General features: G+C 38.1%; 1 protein-coding gene and 1 non-coding gene across 2 annotated transcripts; both read right to left on the bottom strand.

The window, feature by feature from the left end:
* Positions 1-10,339: 10,339 nt before the first annotated feature.
* On the bottom strand, positions 10,340-10,446 carry LOC148761356 (small nucleolar RNA R71). Its single transcript, XR_016027774.1, has one exon. It is a non-coding gene; the product is annotated as a small nucleolar RNA R71 (small nucleolar RNA).
* Positions 10,447-13,613: 3,167 nt separating this feature from the next.
* On the bottom strand, positions 13,614-19,301 carry LOC148761355 (uncharacterized). Its single transcript, XM_088808183.1, has 2 exons — positions 18,285-19,301; positions 13,614-17,471 (listed from the first exon to the last, which is right to left on the bottom strand). Exons 1-2 carry the CDS (start codon positions 19,299-19,301, stop codon positions 13,614-13,616), a joined length of 4,875 nt encoding a protein of 1,624 aa, XP_088664309.1.
* Positions 19,302-20,934: the final 1,633 nt, after the last annotated feature.

Here is a 20,934-nt window from a genome sequence, read left to right as displayed (position 1 = left end):
AACTTGAGAACTCTAACTCCCAATCTCACTCTATTTTCCTATTATTTAAATGATTTTTGTTTTTTTGGGAGTTTTCAATCCTAGATCAAGTTGTTTTATTTACTTTTGTTTAGGGTTTGTTGTTACTGCATTAGTTTTGGTGAAGGCAAAGAGGGCAGTGATCGGAGACAGAGGGTGGCGGCGGCTAAAAGGCAGTAGCATCAAAATCTAGGGATTGCAGATGCGGAGCACCAAATCGGTGCTCCCCAAGAAACACCAGGAGCACCACACACAGATTTGCACTTTCCTGGGAGAGCATGATCTGGTTGGATCCAATGTTCTTCACGAGATCATTTTTAAAATTAATAAAAAATAAAATTATTTTTTTAATATTATCATGTCATCAAATTAAAAGAAATATTAACAGTTCATTAACAATTATGTGTTGAGCGGAAGATTTTTTTTAAAATGGAGTGTTTATTTTGAAAACTGATGAAGTCACTTTAATTATGATTAAAAGTTAAAGAGTTTTTCTTTTTCTATTGCTTGTTTTGCTTTTAAATTTCTAGATTTTTTGGTCAAAAATTTGTGTGTTTTTTTGTGACCCGAATTTTAGAATAGATTGGAATGAAGTTTTAATGTGATTAATTAAATATACTATTTTTGTGATGAAATGATTAAAATGCCTTCTAATCTCCATATATCGTGTGCATTTGAGGGAATTTTGATATGCATGTGTAAGTGTAACCCCACTTTGACCAGTTCCTCAGACATGAAAGTTACTATAAATTTCTATGGCTCCTCTTCAAGAAAAAAAAGAATTTATGTGACTCAGACTTCTTTATTTTTTCCTGGGTCCAAATGGCGGGTCAACACTTTAACAACGTTAGTTTCATGATGCCCAAGTTCTAGGTCATGTAGGGTGAATGGTGCACTTTACAAACTTAGTTTAGCTATAAAATTCGAGATCACTAATGATGATGTGATGAATTTAGCTCGGAATGAATCACCAGCTGTTATAAATTGAGAATCCAGAAATTTATTTGACTTGTTTAGGATTGTGATTTCAGAGGATTTTTATCGAGTTCTACTTATTGCATGATTGTTGTAATTTAAAATAGTTTGGTTTCAGGTTATGATGATGGTATGTACATGAAGTGCACATATCATTTGATTAGGTTTTGTGCCTAATGGGCCGTACCGACGACCTTTAGATGTACATGGATATTCTTTAATGGACTAGTTAAATCCTTTAGGCCCTTAATTAGGCTTTTCACAAACCTTGAAAACCTTTGTTAGTCCGGACTTGGACTCAATGTGCAAGGAAAATTTTTAATGGACTGGTTAAATCTTTTTGGCCCTAATAAGGCTTTTCCCAAACCTTGGAAGCTTATTTTTAGTTGGGACTTGGACTCAAATGGCCCTAATAATTCCACATTGGTTGGGTCATTCATGTTCATTTTATTTGGGCCTTAATATTTGATAGTGACTTAGTTATATACATTAGCATTGGACCTAGGCTGGGTCGTAATTGTTGTTCTCTGTACATATGCTTTTAATTCAACATGATTCTTGTTCTAAATGTTTTTTATACTCGGTACAAAATATAAAGGAAAATTTGAACACAATTGACCACGTCTTTAGTCATTTTAAGATAAATGCTTAATTTGGGGTCAAAATCTTTGAGTTTTGTTAATATGGTCAAATGTTTCAATTGTAACAATCAAGTGTCAAACATTTTCGATTTTTTACAATTAAGGGCTAAGATAAGAGGTGTTTGGCATGTGTAGGACATGCGCATAGCATGGATGCTAACCTAGATTTTTGTCTCTAATGTGACAAGTGAATTAGATTTTTGGCAAATGACGTTATTTTGTCTAGAGAAAAACGACTATATTGTCCTCTATTTGATTACTCCTGTCGGTTAAAATTTCCCCTTATTTCGTTTTTCTACTATTTTAGTTTTCCTACCATTAACCTAAATTACCCACACCTTGTCTCTTCTCCGATCCACCTTTCATCTTTGATCATTTTCCCTTTCCATCATCTCACCGTCCAATTGGGTGTTTGTTTAGTAAGCTTATTAGACATCGCTTGTTTGTGGGTTTTTGTTGCCGTTTGCCAAATTAGAATAGTTAGGTATGCCTGGTATTTTCATTTTCTATCTTTAATAGTTGTCACAAGTAAAGTTACCATTGAAAATTGATTTTACATGGCATGTAATTAATTTTGCAAATGGCGTGTACCTTCTCTATGATAACTGGTAATGGCGTGTAGCAAGTTGTTATACACCATGCTAAAAAAATGATGTTGTTATAGGCCATGTTCAAAAAAATTGTCTAATTGTGATATTTTTTATATTTTGAACAAAATGGCTGACCAATTATGCATCATAAGGTTTCATTATGGCAGTGCTTTAGTTGGGGGTGGGAAGAACCTCAAGTATGTCAATGGTTTAGTGGGGGACTTCACATTTGACCCAGACAAGGTTAGTTATTTTGAGTGAGGACGATGATTATCAAAACATCAAATAGATTTATTATTTGAAGCCTGGGTGCACACTTGCTAATGGTCTTAGAGTAGTTGTCGATGATGATAGTGCTTTGGCTATGATAGGATATGCGCTAGATCATGGTCTAATAGAGATTTATATCGAGCATGCTATTGATGAGTCTATATTCGTTGATAAGGAGGAGAAAAAAAAAGGCTAGAAAGGGTTATTTTGTAAATTTTGAGGAGTATTTGAGTAGTAGTGAGAATGAAGAGTTAGTTTCTACTAAGGAAAAATTTAAAATTATTACAAAAGAGATTTAGGGAGTAGATGAGGGATTTCATATTTCTATAAAGAGGAAATTATGGGAAATGACCTTCATAGAAAGGTGACTTAAAAAATGACCGTCTCTATAATTTTAACTATTTTTAGCCAGTTTTTGGTATGACTTGACAATAATACCCTTTAAACAATTTCAGACAAATTAAAATGATTTCAGTTTTCTCTCTCCCGCCATCTAAATAAAAATTTCAAAATTAAATCTCGATTTCTCTCTCTGCTCAAATATGTCTATTTCGTCATTTAATTCGCAAATATGACATCAAGCTCTTTCTTATTTTGTTTTATTTTTTTGGATGGTGGATCTTGGGGTTTTTAAGGGCGATGAACAACGATTTTGCTCTTTGCAAGCAGGGATTTTGCTCAGGGAGAAAAAATAGCTAAAGCATGTTTGATGGGTTTTATTGTGGTTCACGGTTTTATTATGTCTGGGATTGGGATGATTGTTAAGCATGTTTGCTAGAAATTTTGATATTTTTTATGAGATTTTGAGTTGAAATTGTTTAGGGAATATTTTGTAAAGAGGGTATATTTTGTTTTTGTATAAGGGGAGTGAGCAAGACCTCCCGATAGGGATATATTTTCTCTTGCTTTGGAGGGTTATGGAGTTTTGTAACTTATCTTTTATGAAATGCACAATTTCATGGCTTAGTAAAAAAAAAAAAAATATGTGTTTTAGGTTCTTGAGTTTGCTGGTTTATTCATAGAACCTTAAAATTGAGTTTACTGATTTTTAGGTATTGCGTGACTTAATCACCGTGTGACTAGTTTTTAGTCATTACGTGATTGATTTTAGGCATTACGTGACTAGTTTTTATACATTGCATGACTGATTTTTAAGCAATGCTTAAGTCACACAATGCCTTACGAACTAGTCAAGCAATGCCTTACTAACAAGTCACGCAATGCCTTACTAACAAGTCACGCAATGCCTATCAACTAGTCATACAATACCTTATCAGAAACTAGTCACGCAATGCCTTATCAGAAACTAGTCACGCAATGCCTTATCAGAAACTAGTCACGCAATGCCTTATAAAAAACTAATCACGCAATGCCCAAAGTCAGTCATGCAATGCCTATTAATTAGTCACGCAATGCTTGTTTCAAATGATTTTGGGTCTAGTCCATTTTGTTTAATTAAAATGTATTTTTGTTATAATTAAAGTCATGTTAGAAAAGTATTTATATATATAAAACATGAATGTCTATTTTAATTTTAGAAAATCAAAATAAACACAAAAAAATCAAAACAATTATAGTAATAGCAAAAAAAGGGAAAAATGTTTTTACATATCTTGTTAGTTATAAAATTGAGATTTAGAAGAACATGCATAAAAATAAGTGAATAAATAGTAAGAAAATCAATAATAGATTTAGTTTAGTTTTTTTATAATAAGTGAATGAGAAGAAAAAAAAAAGAAATATTTATATTATAAATATATTTAGATACTTGTAAATATATAATAAAAAATTAAAAAAATCATGATACAAATATAAAAATTATAAAAAAAAATAATAAAATGGTTATTTGAGTGTTTCCACCTAAAAAGGGCAAAGAGTTGCCTTTTTCCGGTGGGTTACTTAGACTTAGAGTTCAAGACAGATTTTCATCGAAGAGTTGGGATAAATTCGAACCCTATACTCCAATACCCATTAATACAAACAATTGTTATTAAAAGATAATAATAATATACATTATAAAAATAAATAATAATAATAATAATAATAATAATAATAATAAAATATGTAAATTGGGCAATAAACCACTCTAAACTATTAAACATATCATCACATAAATTATGAATCGACTAAATCGATAAACGCGGTCATGTAGAAATCATCATCTTATATTGTCATAGCATGCCACATTCTTCTTGTTAATGGGGTGGGAATTTCGAGGATGGGATTTCCTCGAAGAACTTGTAAAGAAGAGTTCTTCCCAGGATATCTCTAGATGAGGAAAACTTCGGGACTTCACCAAAGCGTTGGGATGGTCTATGAATGATTTTTCAATAAACGATTGTCGACCTCATTGATTAAAATTAAATAAATCATAACATCATTTTATGATTGCATCACGTGCATCCGTAAAACCAAATAAAAGATTCAATCAGATAACATAATAAAGGATTAATTAATAAAAAGGTTTAAGGAAACATAGTAATAAAATCAAAATAGGCCACAATAGGATAACTTAAGATTAAATGGTACCGTTCGTGGAACGGGTGTCACGGAGTGCTAACCCTTCTCCGTGGGTGACCACACTCCCGAACCCATATTTAAAAAACGTAGACTAGTCCTCATTCTTTTGACAGACCTAAAATTAATTTAAGATTTCATCGATTAGAATCAAATTAATAGGTGGCCAATCACACCTAGATAAAAAAGATTGGTGGTGACTCCTAGCTATTTTATTTTCGCCCACGTCCAGCGGTCGGGTTCCCGGACCTGCACGTTACGACAGTTTGGCGACTCCATTGGGGACATCAGAGAGTCAAGCCATAATTAATCATAAGTTATCCTAGGCCTTAAATAATTTAGTGTTTTCCTTAATCTCAGGCATTTGCTTTTACTATTATTTGTTGCATTTATTGTTTCGATTATTGTTATTGCCATTTAATAATTGCAGGGAATTTAGGATAGAGGGAGTGTGAGATTATTGGTTCGAGGTCTATATATTCCTTCTCACACACGACACGTCTTGCATTCATGCATAAGTTTTCTACCTGAGCTGTGTCCTTAATTAGGAAGGGGTTAAGTAGCTACGCTCTTGTGAGGTGATAACCTCCACATAGGCTAGTGAAGACTCCTACTCAGATCGAACCTAGTCCGTTTGAAGCCTGTAATGGGTGAGGATCGAAGTGCCTGACTAGTCTATGTGGACAACAGTGAGGAGCGATCTGGGAACCTTTAGCTCCATGTTCAACCTAAACTCAGCATGTAAAATACCAAGAGTCGCCTTGCCTAGGTAGAGCTTTACTTGTGAGAATATACCCTCTAACTAGGCACACATGAAGAAATTTTCATAGTCCCCTTATTTTGAATTCTTCTCCGTAAAGTAATGAAGGTATCATGCTACTAATTATTTTCATCTTTTTAATCAAAATTACTTTTGGGATTTCTAATTACTGTACTAACTTAAACTTGCTATCCTTTTCATTTTGCATATGTATGTTTGCATCATAATTTTGCATATAGGAAAAGTATTTGTCACCTGACAGCCATTGACGGAGTAGATGTAAAAGATGACTTCTGAATTGCAACAAGAAACAATATCTTATGCACTGAATTACTTTGGTGAGGGGTGTTATGTGATAGATACTTTTAGTACATGATCATAAATGCATAACTCCTCATTTCATGACAATAAGTATTTTCGCCTGTAAATAAAGATAAAGGGTTCATGTTTTCATTCATGTATGCATGTAATTCACGTTTATGATTACAGTAAAGTTTCCAAAAATTAATCGACCACCTAAACTAAGTGATCAGCGTGTCCATTATACTCGTCGACGAGTAAGGATCATGGAAGAAGAACAAAGGGAAGGAATGGATAGAATGGAAAGAGCTCAAGAAGAAATGAGGGAACAGTTAGCAAAGATAATGGAATTGATGATGAGCTTAAGTAAAGGAAAACAAGTCTATGGAGTATTTACACAACTGATACATGAGAAGTATTGCATAAACACTTGAGTGAAATACCAAATGCACTTCTCATGGTGAGTCATGTTTAGTGAACTTGTTCTCTTAGGCAAGCACTTACATTCTAGTTCCAAGTATCTCTATAATTCAACCTATGAGATCGGTTGCTTACTTCTTAAGTAAGAAACATAGAATGTACCAGTCTCTAAGTATCATCGATGTCTAATCTCAATAATACATCGACTAAGAACATTTAGAGATTACGGTTTGATGCATAAGGATCTCATAATTGTAACCCATTACAATTTCCTTGCAAGGCATATTTATCTCATGGACTTCATCCAATTAGACTTATAACCCATTATAATTAAAGTCTTATTGATGAAGAAAAACCTCTAATCATTCAACATAAATGATATTGTTGCATGATTGGAATCAAGCCTTAACTAATCTCAATTAGCTGCAAAGCTTATCCCAACAATAACTCCAAAATGAAATAGACAAGTCGACTTTGCTCTTCATGATTGAACCATTTCCAACAAGATTCAATTTCTCTTTATGAAATACCATTGAGTTCCTAGCCATTCTCTTTTGTATAGTCTATAAACTATTGGCTTAGATATTTGCTACTTCGATCTAATCTAATTGTGTGAATATTGTTGCTAGTTTTTTTCTCCACAAATGCAGGACGCTAGGAACGATCAGCCTTATCCTCTAGGGTTTACTCCACCCCATGCCCAAACTTTTCAAGGGGTCCACCCTCAAGAGACACCACCTGGTTATTACAATGTACAGCCCCTAATAGGCCATCAACAGACTCATGGGCAATTTGGGTTGACTTTTGGGATAAATCCTGCTGAACCAATACACGTTTCGGATTTAGATGATCTAAAAGAGTAAGAAAAATTAAGAAAGAGTTCATCACAAATAGGAGAAAATGACAAAGACTAGAAAAAGTACGATATGTTGGAAGAACGCCTTTGTGTCATCAAAAGAGTTGATAGGTTCAGTACTATGGACGCAGCTGAACTATACTTAGTGCTTGATGTACTGATCCCTGCCAAGTTCAAGGTTCCAAAATTTGAGAAATATGACAGAACGAAGTGTCCCATGGCACATATTACCATGTATTGTTGGAAGATGGCTGCACAGTCTCACGATGACAAGCTACTGATCCATTTCTTCCAGGACAGCTTGACTGGATCAACTACTCGGTGGTATATGCAACTTGATCGAAATCATATTAAGAGTTGGAAAGATCTAGCAAGAGCCTTCGTAGCCTAATACAAGCATGTGGCTGAATTAGCCCCTGATCGGTTGTCATTGCAGACTTTGGAAAAGAAGCAAAGTGAAAGCTTCAAGGAGTATGCCAAACGGTGAAGGGATACAACAGCGCCTCACTGATAAGGAAATGACTATATTGTTTATAAATATGCTCAAAGCTCCTTTCTATGAACGGTTGATTGGCAACCCCACAAAAAATTTTACAGATCTAGTCCTCTCAGGGGAGATAATTGAAGGGGCAATCAAGAATGGAAAAATCAAAGGAAACCACACCACTAGCTCCAAGAAAGGGACCACATTCAAGAAAAAGGAAGCGAATGAACAAGCAATTGCTTATACTAACCAACAAACCCATAATTTCAACTCTTACCTTCCATATCCTCCATATCCACCTTTCTATCCAAGTATAGGCAACGTTGCCTAGAATTCTTATATCTACCAGCCTACTCGACAACCAATATTTTTAACCAATGCCCTTCCACAAACACCAACACCAAAACCCACATCTGTGACCAACAACTCTGATTTTACTCCAATTTTGTTATTAATTATTAGCTAAGTCCTCAATTTTCAATTGTTATTTTATTTATTTTTAGTAGTTTTTATAATTAGGGTACTTTAAGTTAGTTATTTTAATTTTATGTTTTTCTTGTTAATTTGGTTATTATTTATTGGTTTTTATTTCTTTTGCAGGATTAAAGGTGATTAGGCTTAATTTTGAAAAGTAAGGTGTAGACAGACCCAAAATCTGCTTGCATATACTTTGGTATTTTGGCTATATCTTGAACTACAAAACTCCAAATAATGCGATTTTTAGACCAGTGGAAAGCTAAGAGACAGAGATGCAACTTTTATGAGATTACTTTGCCCAGTTTTGCTTTGAAGATAGAGAAAATCATTTCAGAAAATGGCCAGACATACTGTGTCGGGAATGAAAATTTTTAAAGACTGACAATTGAATTTTGGGCCTCTTATTATACTTTTAAGCCCAATTAAATCTTAGGTCAGCTTAAGGAACTTTAGGTTAAGTTTATTAGTATAAAAAGGATATGTTTAACAACATTAGCGAGAGAACCTTTTGGAGATTCAAGAAAGTAGAAGTTGAGGCTGAAACTTGGAGATCAAGACGGCAAATATTGTTTTGTTTTATTCCTTAGCTTTTATCGTTCTTGATACTTTCAATGGTTGAATTTTATACAATGTTGTTTTATTTTGCGAGTATGAGTAGCTAAATTTCTTTTTCAAGGATTGCAATTGAATTCACATGTAGTTTAAATTTTTAAATCTCTTTCTTACTTATTTTAATGGGATTTGAATTGTTTATTCCAATTTGTTATTACTGCTTTTAATTGCCTGATCACCAATTAAATTGATCTAGGAACCTAAATAAACTTGGGAAAGGGAGTTTAGACTAGACTAAAATTGGGATAGCATATGACCAAATTAATTAATTTGCATACAGGATATGGATATACCTATAAGCCGTATGTAGCCAGATTAGAGCCTGAACTTAATGAGTTTGTTTTAATTTCAAATCACATAGGGATATAGTGTTTTGATTAAAATAGATATTTTTATAGATTGAGTCGGGAGACCCTTATAAATAATTTAAGACTCTAGGTTAGCAATTTATCCAATTGAAATAAGTTAAGTAAGAGAGATAAGATTTAGTGAAGTGTGAGGGATATTGTAATCCTAGGCTTGTTTGATTTGATATTTCTAAAGTTATTATTATTTTGATTTTTCTTGTTGGTTTTAATGTTAGTTTTAATTAATTATTTAATTTTGATTATTTGAATAAGATTAAATTGTTCTAATTTTAGTACTTAGTAAAGTTTTAGATCAATTTCCTGTGGGATCGATACCCTGCTTGCTAATATACTATCTATTTGATACGTATACTTGCGTAGTAGGATTTTAACTGGTAAGTTTTTGGCGCCGTTGTCGGGGAATTGTTTCTAGAATTTTTACTAATAGTAATACCAAGCAATTTGGTCTTACTTCAAATTTTATTTTTCTTGTTTTAATTTTAGATTTTGTTTACTTACATATATCTTTGGTCATTGTATGCAAAGAAGAGACAACTTGAATCTTGTTCCTTTTGATCCTTAGATAGAAAGAACTTTTAGAAGGCATCGAAGGGAAGATTTACAAGTTGTAGCTTTAAATTAGATAATGGCTGAGGATAACAATAATAATGGCAACAATGCCATTAATCTAGTTCCCGATGCGAATAGAGCACTGCGAGATTATGCTGTACCTTTGTTGCAAGGTTTGCACCAAAGCATTAGGAGACCTTCCATCAATACAAATAATTTCGAAATTAAACTAGCTTACATTTAGATGATCTAGTCTTCGGTCCAGTTTGGTGGATTACCTAGTGATGATCCTAATCCTCATTTAGTTAATTTCTTGAAGATTTGTGATACCTTTAAATACAATGGAGTAACTGATGATGCTATTAGGTTGAGACTGTTTCCATTCTCTCTAAGGGATAAAGCAAAAAGTTGGCTTAATTCACTGCCCAATGGGTCTATCACTACATGGGAGGACTTGGCTCAAAAGTTTCTCGCAAAGTTCTTTCCACCTACAAAGACTGCAAAGTTGAGGAACAACATCACCTCATTCACACAATTTGATGGTGAATCCTTGTATGAAGCTTGGGAGAGGTTTAAAGAACTACTGCAAAGATGTCCACATCATGGGATTCCTGATTGGTTGCAAGTTCAGGCATTCTACAATGGGCTGGTTAGGTCAATTAAAACCACAATAGATGCTGCTGCTGGTGGGGCATTGATGAGTAAGAATGCTGCAGATGCTTATAATTTGTTGGAAGAGATGGCTTCAAATAATTATCAATGGCCTTCAAAAAGGTCGAGTTCGAGAAAAGCTGTTGAAGCCTATGAGATTGATGCAATTAGCAACTTAGCTGCGTAAGTGGCTGCACTGTCCAAGAAATTTGACACATTGGGAGTTCATGCAGTTCAAAATTCATGTGTAGTTTGTGAGATGTGTGGAGATGGCCATTCAAGTGATCAATGTTCATATAATTCTGCATTAGTCCAATTTATGGGGAACTTCAACAAGCAGCAAAATAACCCATACTCTAATACATACAATCCTGGTTGGAGAAACCACCCTAACTTTTCATGGAACAACAATGCAAACCTTCTAATTCAAACCCCAATGTGCCTCATGGTTTTCAACAATAATCTAGACCACCAATTCCTTAAAAAAAGTCTCCAGTGGAAGAACTTTTCTTGTAATATATGTCCAAGACTGATGCCATAATTCAGAGCTATGGAGCCTTCTTGAGAAATCTAGAGACCCAAATGGGATAGCTTGCAAACTCCATCAATAGTAGACCCCAAGGTGAGTTGCCAAGTGATACACAAGTCAATCCTAAAGGTAAGGAACATTGTAATGTAGTTACACTTCGGAGTGGAAAAGAAGTTGGAGGGGTGAATGAAAAATCAATTGAATTTTTAAAAGAGCATATAGATGATGACAATGCAATTGTTAAAAAAGAAGTTGAAGTGGAAAAGACAGATAATGGGCAAGTTAAAAATCAAGGCAATTTTGAAGCAAATTATCCTCCACCACCATTCCCACAAAGGTTGAAGAAGCAAAGGCTTGATAAACAGTTTGAGAAATTCCTCAATGTCTTCAAGAAGCTCCACATAAACATCCCTTTTGCTGAAGCTTTGGAAAACATGCCAAGTTATGTCAAATTCTTGAAAGACATCTTAACTAAGAAGAGGAAACTGAAAGATTTTGAAACAATGACACTTACTAAAGAGTGTAGCGTAATAATTCAGAACAAGCTTCCCCAAAAACTTAAAGATTTTGAAACAATACCTTGTATTATTGGTAGATTTAAATTTACTAAAGCTTTATGTGATTTAGGCGCAGGTGTTTCACTCATGCCTTTGTCAATTGCTGAGAAAATTGGACTTAACGAGATATAACCTACCACAGTTTCTTTGTAATTAGCAGATAGAACAATCAAGTATCATGTTGGGATTATTGAGGATGTATTGGTTAAAGTTGGGCATCTCTACATCCCAGTGGACTTCATTGTGCTTGAGATGGAAGAGGATTTGGAAGTTTCGTTAATCTTGGGGTGACCATTCTTGGCCACTGTAGGCACAATCATTGATGTGAGGGAAGGCAAGATAACTTTTAAAGTTGGAGAAGAGGTAGTTGAGTTTAATATTTTCAATGCAAATAAACATCCTAGCTCTACAAATTGTTGCTATAGAGTGGAGCTAATTGATGAAGGAAAAGTTGAACCTAATTCTCCACCTATAAGTGAGTAAGCACCAATCTTTGAGTTTAAGCCACCACCTTCGCCTGTGAGACCTGAGCAATCAGCAACGGAGCATCCTCCACGACCATTTAATTGTCCTTTTGAGATTGGACGACAAGTAATGCTACTTTTTAGATCATACTTCAAGCTTTTTCCATGGAAATGCAAAGAAAGATTGTGGGGTCCTTTCAAAGTAGTAAAGGCTTATCCTTGTGGAATAATTGAGATTTATAGTGAGGATACTCGAACAACCATGGTTAATGGGATGAGCCTTAGACCATATTCCAAGGATCAAGAACTGAAAAATGGGGCACTATAGTCAAGCTAGTGACTATAAACGAGCGCTTCTTGGGAGGCAACCCAAGTTTCTGAACTTTACTTATTTTAGTTTTTTTTAATTATTTTAAGTTTAGTTAGAATTTATTTTTTTAGGGTTTGGGGTTTGGGGTTTTGAGTTTTGGGGTTCGGGGTTTGAGGTTTGGGGTTTGGGATTTAGGGTTTGAGGTTGGGGGTTTAGGGTTTGGGGATTTGGGATTAGGGTTTAGGGGTTAGGGTTTAATGGTTAGGGGTTAGGTTTAGGGTTTAGGGTTTAAGGTTTAGGGGTTAGGGTTTAAGGGTTTAGGGTTAAGGGTTTTGGGGTTAGGGTTAGGGTTTAGCAGTTAGGGGTTAGGGTTTGGGGTTGGGGTTTGGGGTTTGGGGTTGGGGTTTGGGGGTTGGGGGTAGGGGTTTGAGGGTTAGGGGTTAAGGTTTGGGGTTAGGGGTTGGGGTTTGGGGTTGGGGGTTTGGGAATTGGGGCAGGGGTTGAGGGTGTGGGGTTTGGGGGTTGGGGATTGGGGGTTTGGGGTTGGGGGTGTAGGGGTGTAGGGATGTAGGGTTTAGGGTTTAGGGGTTAGGGGTTAGGGGTTAGGGGTTTGGGGTTTGGGGTTTTGGGTTTTGGGTTTCAGGTTTGGGGTTTGAGTTTAGGGGTTTGGGTTTGGGGTTTCGGGTTTGGGGTTTGGGGGTTGGGGTTTAGGGGTTGGGGTATGGGGTTTGGGGTTCGGGGGTTTAGGGTTTGGGGTTTGGGGTTTGGGGTTTGGGGTCAGGGTTCAGGGTTCAGGGTTCAGGGTTCAGGGTTCAGGGTTCAGGGTTCAGGGTTCAGGGTTCAGGGTTCAGGGTTTTTTTTTTTTTTTTTTTTAAGCTGGAAGTTCACGCAGGGCCCAGCTACCCTGTTAAATTTTATTAATAACGAAATAAAATAAAAAGTACAGAGGAGGGGGACATAAACCGTACCTCCAGTTTTCATGAACATAAGAAAAATTCATGGAAGTATCAAGAGTAAGGAATTCCGTTTTACGTGCATAACTTTTGATGCTACTGTAAAACAGAATTTCCCTACTACTACATTGCAAGGGATAACCTAAAATAAAAATAGAATCAAAAGTGCTTATAAGATAATTACCTAGAATGGAATGTTTCATTTTATGACCACATTGTTTATTATCGTCATAAAATTGAAACATATCCATGTTACAAAAGTCTATGTGTATAACATAAGAAACATAAACTAGGAGTACTACTCCTTTACATTCATTTAAAGCGGACATAAGGTAAATTCAATCTATCTAACTTAAGCATACCATGAAGTTCCCCCTGTGCTTCAGTGATAACACAAAGGTTTTGATGACTGTGACCTTCGTTTGCCAGATAATCTGCTGCTTGGTTGCCTTCTCGGAAGATGTGCGAAATTCGATAAGAAATGCAACTCAAACACTTCCTTATAGACTCCAACAGATACCTTATGTCATGAGAGCCTTTTTGTGAATGCTGAATTAATTGAATCACCGCCAGTGCATCCATTTCAATCCACAGGTTCTCTATATGACGTTCTTTGCATAAGAGAAGTCCTCTAAGTAATGCACGTAGCTCTGCCTGCAAGGAGTTACAAAGACCGATATTTTCTGAGAAACCAAAGATTAGTTTACCTGTATGGTCTCGAAGTATTCCTCCACTGGCTGCAAGGTGGCCATTCCGAGAGCTGCCATCCACGTTCAACTTGTATTCACCTGTGAACGGCTTCCTCCAATAAATAATTTGAGGAGGTGCTCGGTGCTTCGATTGGAAGGTGTGACCCCACATGGATGCTATATCTATATCACCTTTCCATTGCCATTGGTGTAATAGAGATCCATCAAGGAGTTGTCTCAATAGCTTCATTATTCTCCATACAACTCGGTCTGGGTTCGGTCTTGTGTGCCTGTGCTTTGCATCATTTCTTTCTAACCACAAGAACCAACAAATAAATATTGGGAGCAGACTACGAATGTGACCCTTCTTGACATAATCACCAGAAAAGAACCATGCCCATAAAATTTGTGAAACATGTTGGGGATTCAAAACATAGATTTGAAAGAATTTTCCAAAGAATGCCCAGACCTGTTTCGCTACCGAGTTTCCCCAAAAAACATGCATCAATGACTCCTCTGAGTTGCAGCATACACACTTAGAAGCTAACTGAATACCTTTTTCCTTCATGCGTAGCTCAACCGGAATCCAATTGTTTAAAGCTCTCCATAAGAAGAAGGAAATAGATAAGGGAATACTTCTATGCCAAATGAAAGAGCATAAGGCATTAGAAGATTTTCGTTGCCTTATTGTCTCCCAAGCACTCCATGTTGCAAATTCCCCATTGGAAGTTAGTGTCCAATATGCTACATCCTGCTCTGTTCTATTGAAAGGAATTAGCAGTATCTCATCAATTAAATTCATAGGCAGATATGCTTTCAGTTTATCAACATCCCAAGTGTTACCATTGTAGAAGTTATGAACAAGGGACATATCATTACGAAGGGAAGGGAAAGACATTACCAGGGGTTGGTTTCCCATCCAACAGTCATGCCAGAAAAAGAGATCCCCTTTACCTATCTTCCATCGAATGTTCCGAAATGCCACTTCCCGACCTCTTATCATTCGTTTCCAAACAAGTGAGTCGTGTAACTTGGGATGCACGTAATGGGGAATTCGGCCAAGGCAATATTTTGTTTTCAAGAAATGTGTCCATAAGCTGTCGCATGTCTGGAATCTCCACCATAATTTCAAAGTAAAAGCATCAAACACATCGTTCAAATTTCGAATATCAAGTCCGCCTTCTGAGCATGGAAAAGTGGTTTTATTCCAGGCTGCCCAATGCATCCTCTTCCCTTCATTGGAGTCGCCCCATAAGAAACTATTAAATAGCCTCTCTATTTTCTCAATCACTATTGCTGGTGGTTTGAGAACTTGCAGTAAATACATTGGCAATGATGAAAGAACACTCCTCAATAGTGTTATCCGGCCCCCCGGTGATAAAATCTTGTTCTCCCATCCTGAAATACGATCTCGAATTTTAGTGATTAAGGAATCAAAGAGGAAAACCTTTTTAGGTCCTTTATGTAGTGGCGCTCCAAGGTAGATGACAGGAAGTGTTTTGTGTTGGAATCCCGTGGTGCGAGTTATTATTTGCCTCCTCGATAGTGGACAACCATCTGATGTGATAAAGCAACTTTTCTGATGATTAATCTTTTGCCCAGAAACTTGTTCATATTCCTGCAAGAAGACCATAATCTTTTGCAAGGCTGAAGAACATCCATTAGTAAAAATCACAATATCATCAGCAAAAGCAAGGTGACTAACAGGCATGGAACAACCAGATAAATACTGTAAGGAGTTGTAGCGACTGAATAAGTGATTGATCCCCCTTGACAAATATTCTGCCGCCAAGATAAACAGTAAAGGGGAAATTGAGTCACCCTGCCTTAGTCCTCTATCAGATTTGAAATAGCCCACTAAGGATCCATTGATGAGCAGAGAAAACCAGCAGTTAGAGATGCATGTCTTAATCATGGTTATCCAATGTGCATTAAAACCAAAATGCTCCATCATTAGGTAGAGGAATTCCCAATTCAGACGGTCATATGCTTTAGCCATGTCGAGTTTCAGAACCACATTACCTCCCCTTGATTTTGCGTTAATCTTACCGATCAGCTCCTGTGCAAGCAAGATATTGTCACTTATGATCCTTCCATTAACAAAGCCGCTTTGATTTTCAGAGATGATGGATGGAAGAATTTTGGATAGCCGGTTGGCCAAAAGTTTAGTTACTATCTTGTTTAAGACAGTACATAAACTAATGGGACGAAAATCACTCCATTGGCAGGCATTCGGCTTTTTAGGCAGCAAGACTAACGTTGTGGAAGTAGTACCACGTGGCATCGGGGTCCCCTTGAAAAAATCAAGCACTACTTCTAAAAGATCTTGCTTGATTATATCCCAGCAGTGTTGGTAAAAAAAGGATGTGAAACCATCCGGCCCAACGACACTATCCTTATTGATGCTAAATACTGCCTTCTTGACTTCCTGTAACGACGGAGCTGCGCACAAAAAATCATTTTCAGTGGTGGAGATAATTCGGGGAATGATAGAAGAATCAAACCTGGATAAGTCACAATGTTCTGCCTTCAACAATTTTTGAAAGAAATCAACGGCAGAATTTTGGATTAAATGGGGTTCTTCGGTCACATTCCCCTCCTGATCTTGAATTCGAAAAATATGACTTCTCACTCTCTTTTTTCTCATCCTCATGTGGAAGAATTTGGTATTGCGCTCCCCCTCCACTAACCATTTGATACCCGATTTTTGCTGCCAAAAAAGTTCTTCAATACTTAATTGCCGGTTGAGTTTGGCATAAGCCTTGTGCATCAAGTCTCTATTAATTGCTGAAGGGTTTTGTTGGAAGATCAATTCTCTTTGTTCAGCTTCAGCTTCTACCAACCGAAGGGTTTTAAAAATGTCCCCAAAAATGTGCTTGTTCCACCACTTTAAATCTCTTTTCAGTCGCTGTTGTTTATACCAAAGAGCCGTCATTCCTGATGCCTGAGTTGGAGCATTCCAGCTTTTTTCTACAAAGGGAAGGAAGTCATGATGTTTTGTCCAAGCATGTAAAAATCTGAATGTAGAGGGACCCCTTGCATTTGTGTTTGAGCAGGAAATGAGAAGTGGACAATGATCTGATCCATCTCGGTTGAGGTGCTGGACCCTTGTGGAGGAGAAGAATTCAGCCCATTCATGGTTGTATACCACCCTGTCAAGCCTTTGAAACATTCGGTTGTTGGTCCAAGTAAAAGAGTTTCCTTCAAAACCTGCATCCAATAGACCGCAATCAAGCAAAGTAGAAGACAAATCTTCCATAGATCCATCATGGGGGATAGCACCATGTAACCGTTCATCACAGCTCACTATGGAGTTAAAATCTCCTCCCACCAGCCACGGTGCCTGCATACTATCAGAAATTATTCGCAGATTGCTCCAAAGCTCCCTTCTCTCAAGCCGAGTGCACTTAGCATAGACAAAGGAAGTATAAACTGGATGGGGAAGCCACGGGGAAGACAGCTTTACATGTAGGCATTGAATCTGGTCCAGCACAACCTCGCAGCATATTTCATTGGAACAAAACAACCAGATTTTATGAGAGCAATTTGAAAGAGCATTGTCAAAACCCAGTCTTCGTTTGATGTAATTAATTCTACTGGTATTCACCATAGGCTCTAATACTACCAGCAACTTGACTTTGTGCATCAATTTTAATTTTTTTAACCTTCGTTGGACTGCTGTACCCGCAATGCCACGAACATTCCAGAGCAAACAGTTTATCATGGATAAGTTTGGATGGAAGGACTCGGTGGGATGGATTCGTCTGTTGCTGCTCCATCTTTTCCCATCAAGGGTTCTGATGCATTCATGGAGTTCCAATTGCCTGAATAACAGAGAGAGCTATCTGATTTTCTTCTTGTGAGGATGCATGGGTGGATGTCCAATTTTTGGCTCTCGGGTTCTGCTTGGAGTTGCATGGGGGAGTCAGAATGGCCAACCAACCTTTTCTCCTGCTTTGGGCTGTGGTGTATAACTGTATTGGAGGGAATGGACTCAGTTTCCTTATTAAACATACAGATACCTGGCTCAGGTTGTGAAAAATTATCGCTGCTTCCCTCGGCTTCCATTGTTGGTTTGTCTAGCAATTGATGTCTCTCGTTCTCTACTTCCTGACGTGCTGCAGAAGTCTTCCGATGACTCGTTAAAAACTCAGCTTTATCAACATTCATTACCGGGACCAAAGTAGCTAAAATCGGTTTGGCTTTTTTTTTTCATTTTGTGTTTTCGAGCTGAGATGTTTTCTGTCTTAAACTGTGCCCTTCCTTCTATTTTGTACGTGGATTCACTACTAACCATCAACTGTTTCTCATCTTCTGCCTGATCTGAAGTGACCGTAAGTGGCTTTTTTAATTTTTGACCGGTTGTTTCGTGCACAGATTCATGCTGTCCCTCCGTTGATACAGTTAGTTCTTTTTCCCACGCATCTGCTGTACCGTGTTGACTCTCGGGCCCATTCACTGTCATGGATAAATCACTACAATCTGCTTCGCTTTCTTCCGCCACATCCCCTGACTCGTTCTTATTCCCGTGCCCATTCTCTGCCATTAACTGCCCATCCCCATACTCAATGGTCATTGACCGCGCTGGAAGTTCAAAGACACGATTATTTGAGTTTTCTCCAGGACCCTGTTGCTTCGATTTATGCCCGTTCCCGTGCGGTGATAGCGTTGCCTTTGCAGGTAGCTTTATAAAATTATTTTTTGAGTTTTCATGCACCGAGTTTTGGCCCAACGTCCCATCCTTGTCAGCTGAAGCTTGCCAACAATCCTGTGCAAGTGTCCCATCACGTTCGATTGTTGCTTTTAACTTTAAATTCTTCTCTCCTTTGTCGCTGCTTGGATGATCCATTTTGGCTTGCATGGGACCAGTTTGGCTAGCGTAGGACCCACCTGCAGTGGCTGCCAGAGAAGACCCACCTGCCAATGCTGCCAAAGGTGACCCATGTACTATGGGTTCTCTCTGTCCTTCCTTGAGTAAAGTTGCTGCCGGTGTTGGGAGCTCAATAGAATAATAATTTTTTGAATTTTTTCCATCACACTCCTGCCCCCTAGCATGCAACGTCCCGTCGCCAGCCTTTGTTATCTGCTCTATACTGAAATCCGAAGCCCTTTTTTCCTGACCCTGTTTGCCTTGCGCTGCACTTGGCTGCGTCGGTTCTTGCCCTTTCATCTTGTCACCTTCTATAGTCCTCGACAGCTCCTTATCCCTCGAAGCTGGGTCCCGCTGAACGTTCATCTTGGGAGAGTGACTAGCATCAGACCTTCCTGTTGTTGCAGCCCCAAAAGCCGTGTCCCTTGTCGTCTGTTGCATGCTTTCTTTACGTAGAACGGCAACTTATACCAGACCAGTCAGATTTTGCTGACTATTTTCTTTTTTGTTAGTTCTGGAAATAACGTATTGTGCATGGTTTTCATTTTCGTGAAAAGTCTCCTGCCCTCCATTCGGCGCGGACTCCGACGTTGCCAAAAATGCTGCATCCGTCGTTCCATCGCCCGGTTCTCCCTTACAGTTCTGGCCCTCGGCGTTCGTCCTCTGCTCTACCACCGCTTCCCGGCGCAGCGTTACCTGAGAGGGTTGTGGTCCCATCCAAGCAGTAGATCCCTTCTCCGTCTTGTTTGTATTTTTTTTGGACGAGCTTCTTTCCCCATGCACGTAAATATTTTCCTGTGTATCTCCCTCCACTGCAATCGATTTTGCAGCTTCGGTCTCCGGGGGGTGTTCAGAACCAATCAAAACCTCTTCTCCCATCATTCGATCACCATCCATCTCGTCCATCCCTACAGCTTCACCATTTCTGTTTGTGTTTTCCTCCATCCGATTTTGTGCCACTTCGTCCTCTGTTGGAATTTCTTGAAATCTGTTTGAAACGTGAACTCTGGCTTCATCTAGGTCCTTCTCTGGCATTATTTCTCTACCTTGTCCGTCCTTAACTCCACTAGTGCCTATTCTGCCCACTGCTTGCCATCGCTGATTCATTTTCGCTGGTTCCTCCGCGCACATGATTTTATCTTTGTCCATATTTTTTTCTTTTTGCAGAGTTTTTTTCCCACCTTCGGTCGAACTTTTGGTCTTTTCCCCATCTTCAGTACGATTTGGCAGCACTCTCGCTTGCGTATCCTTACCTCTAGTCTGAAGGTTACCATATCCCACTTGTTTCGATTTAGCCCCTAACACTATGCATTCATTTTCTTTATGCCCAACGTGGCTGCAGTAACCACAGTAGTCTGGCATTCTTGCAAACTCCACTCTCTGGGTGTAGCCACCCGTGACTGCTCCGGTCTCTCTATTCCTGATTACGATCCAAATTTCCTCTACAGGATGTTTTCTACAGTCATATTCGACGCAAACTCGTGCAACACTCGGTCGGGATCCATTTGCCGTAGCTTCATCTACATACAGTGGCTTTCCCACCGTTTTAGCAATCAGTAGCAGAGCTGACTTTTCATACAAGTGAGCTTTAAGGTATGGGAATGAAATCCAAACCGGGACCACAGCCGATTCTTTTTCAGCTTCAAAATCTGGAGCCCATTTGAAAACTCTCATTTTCTGGTTAACAATAAACCACTGCTGCTTAACCCAGACACGATTAAAATCTTGTTCATTCGATAGATGAATCAAAACATGTTTATAATCCATCCAACGAATTTCATAAGCACCCGACAAACCTATTCCTTTGAAAGCCTGGCGGATTTCCTGCAGCTTAGGCATGCGATTAAACTTTCCCACAAGCGAGTGAGAAAAAGGACGAGCCAAGGTTTGGATCTCGTGCTCATAGAAAATTGCAGCTGGTCTGTCCTTGTACATGCTCGGATCTCTTGAGGGGGGGATCACCGGGGGTCTCTCTCCTACTGCAACAGTCAAGAATGACTTCTTGAGAGCTCGGGGAGATGGTGGCTGAGGGTTTCCTGTTGGGGTGGTTTGTTGTAGGCGTTGGTGGGGTGGC

Source organism: Theobroma cacao, chromosome 7 (genome assembly GCF_053813885.1).
Source record: "Theobroma cacao isolate CCN51 chromosome 7, ASM5381388v1, whole genome shotgun sequence".
Classification (NCBI taxonomy): Eukaryota; Viridiplantae; Streptophyta; class Magnoliopsida; order Malvales; family Malvaceae; genus Theobroma; species Theobroma cacao.
This window is presented reverse-complemented; position numbering and strand designations above follow the sequence as displayed.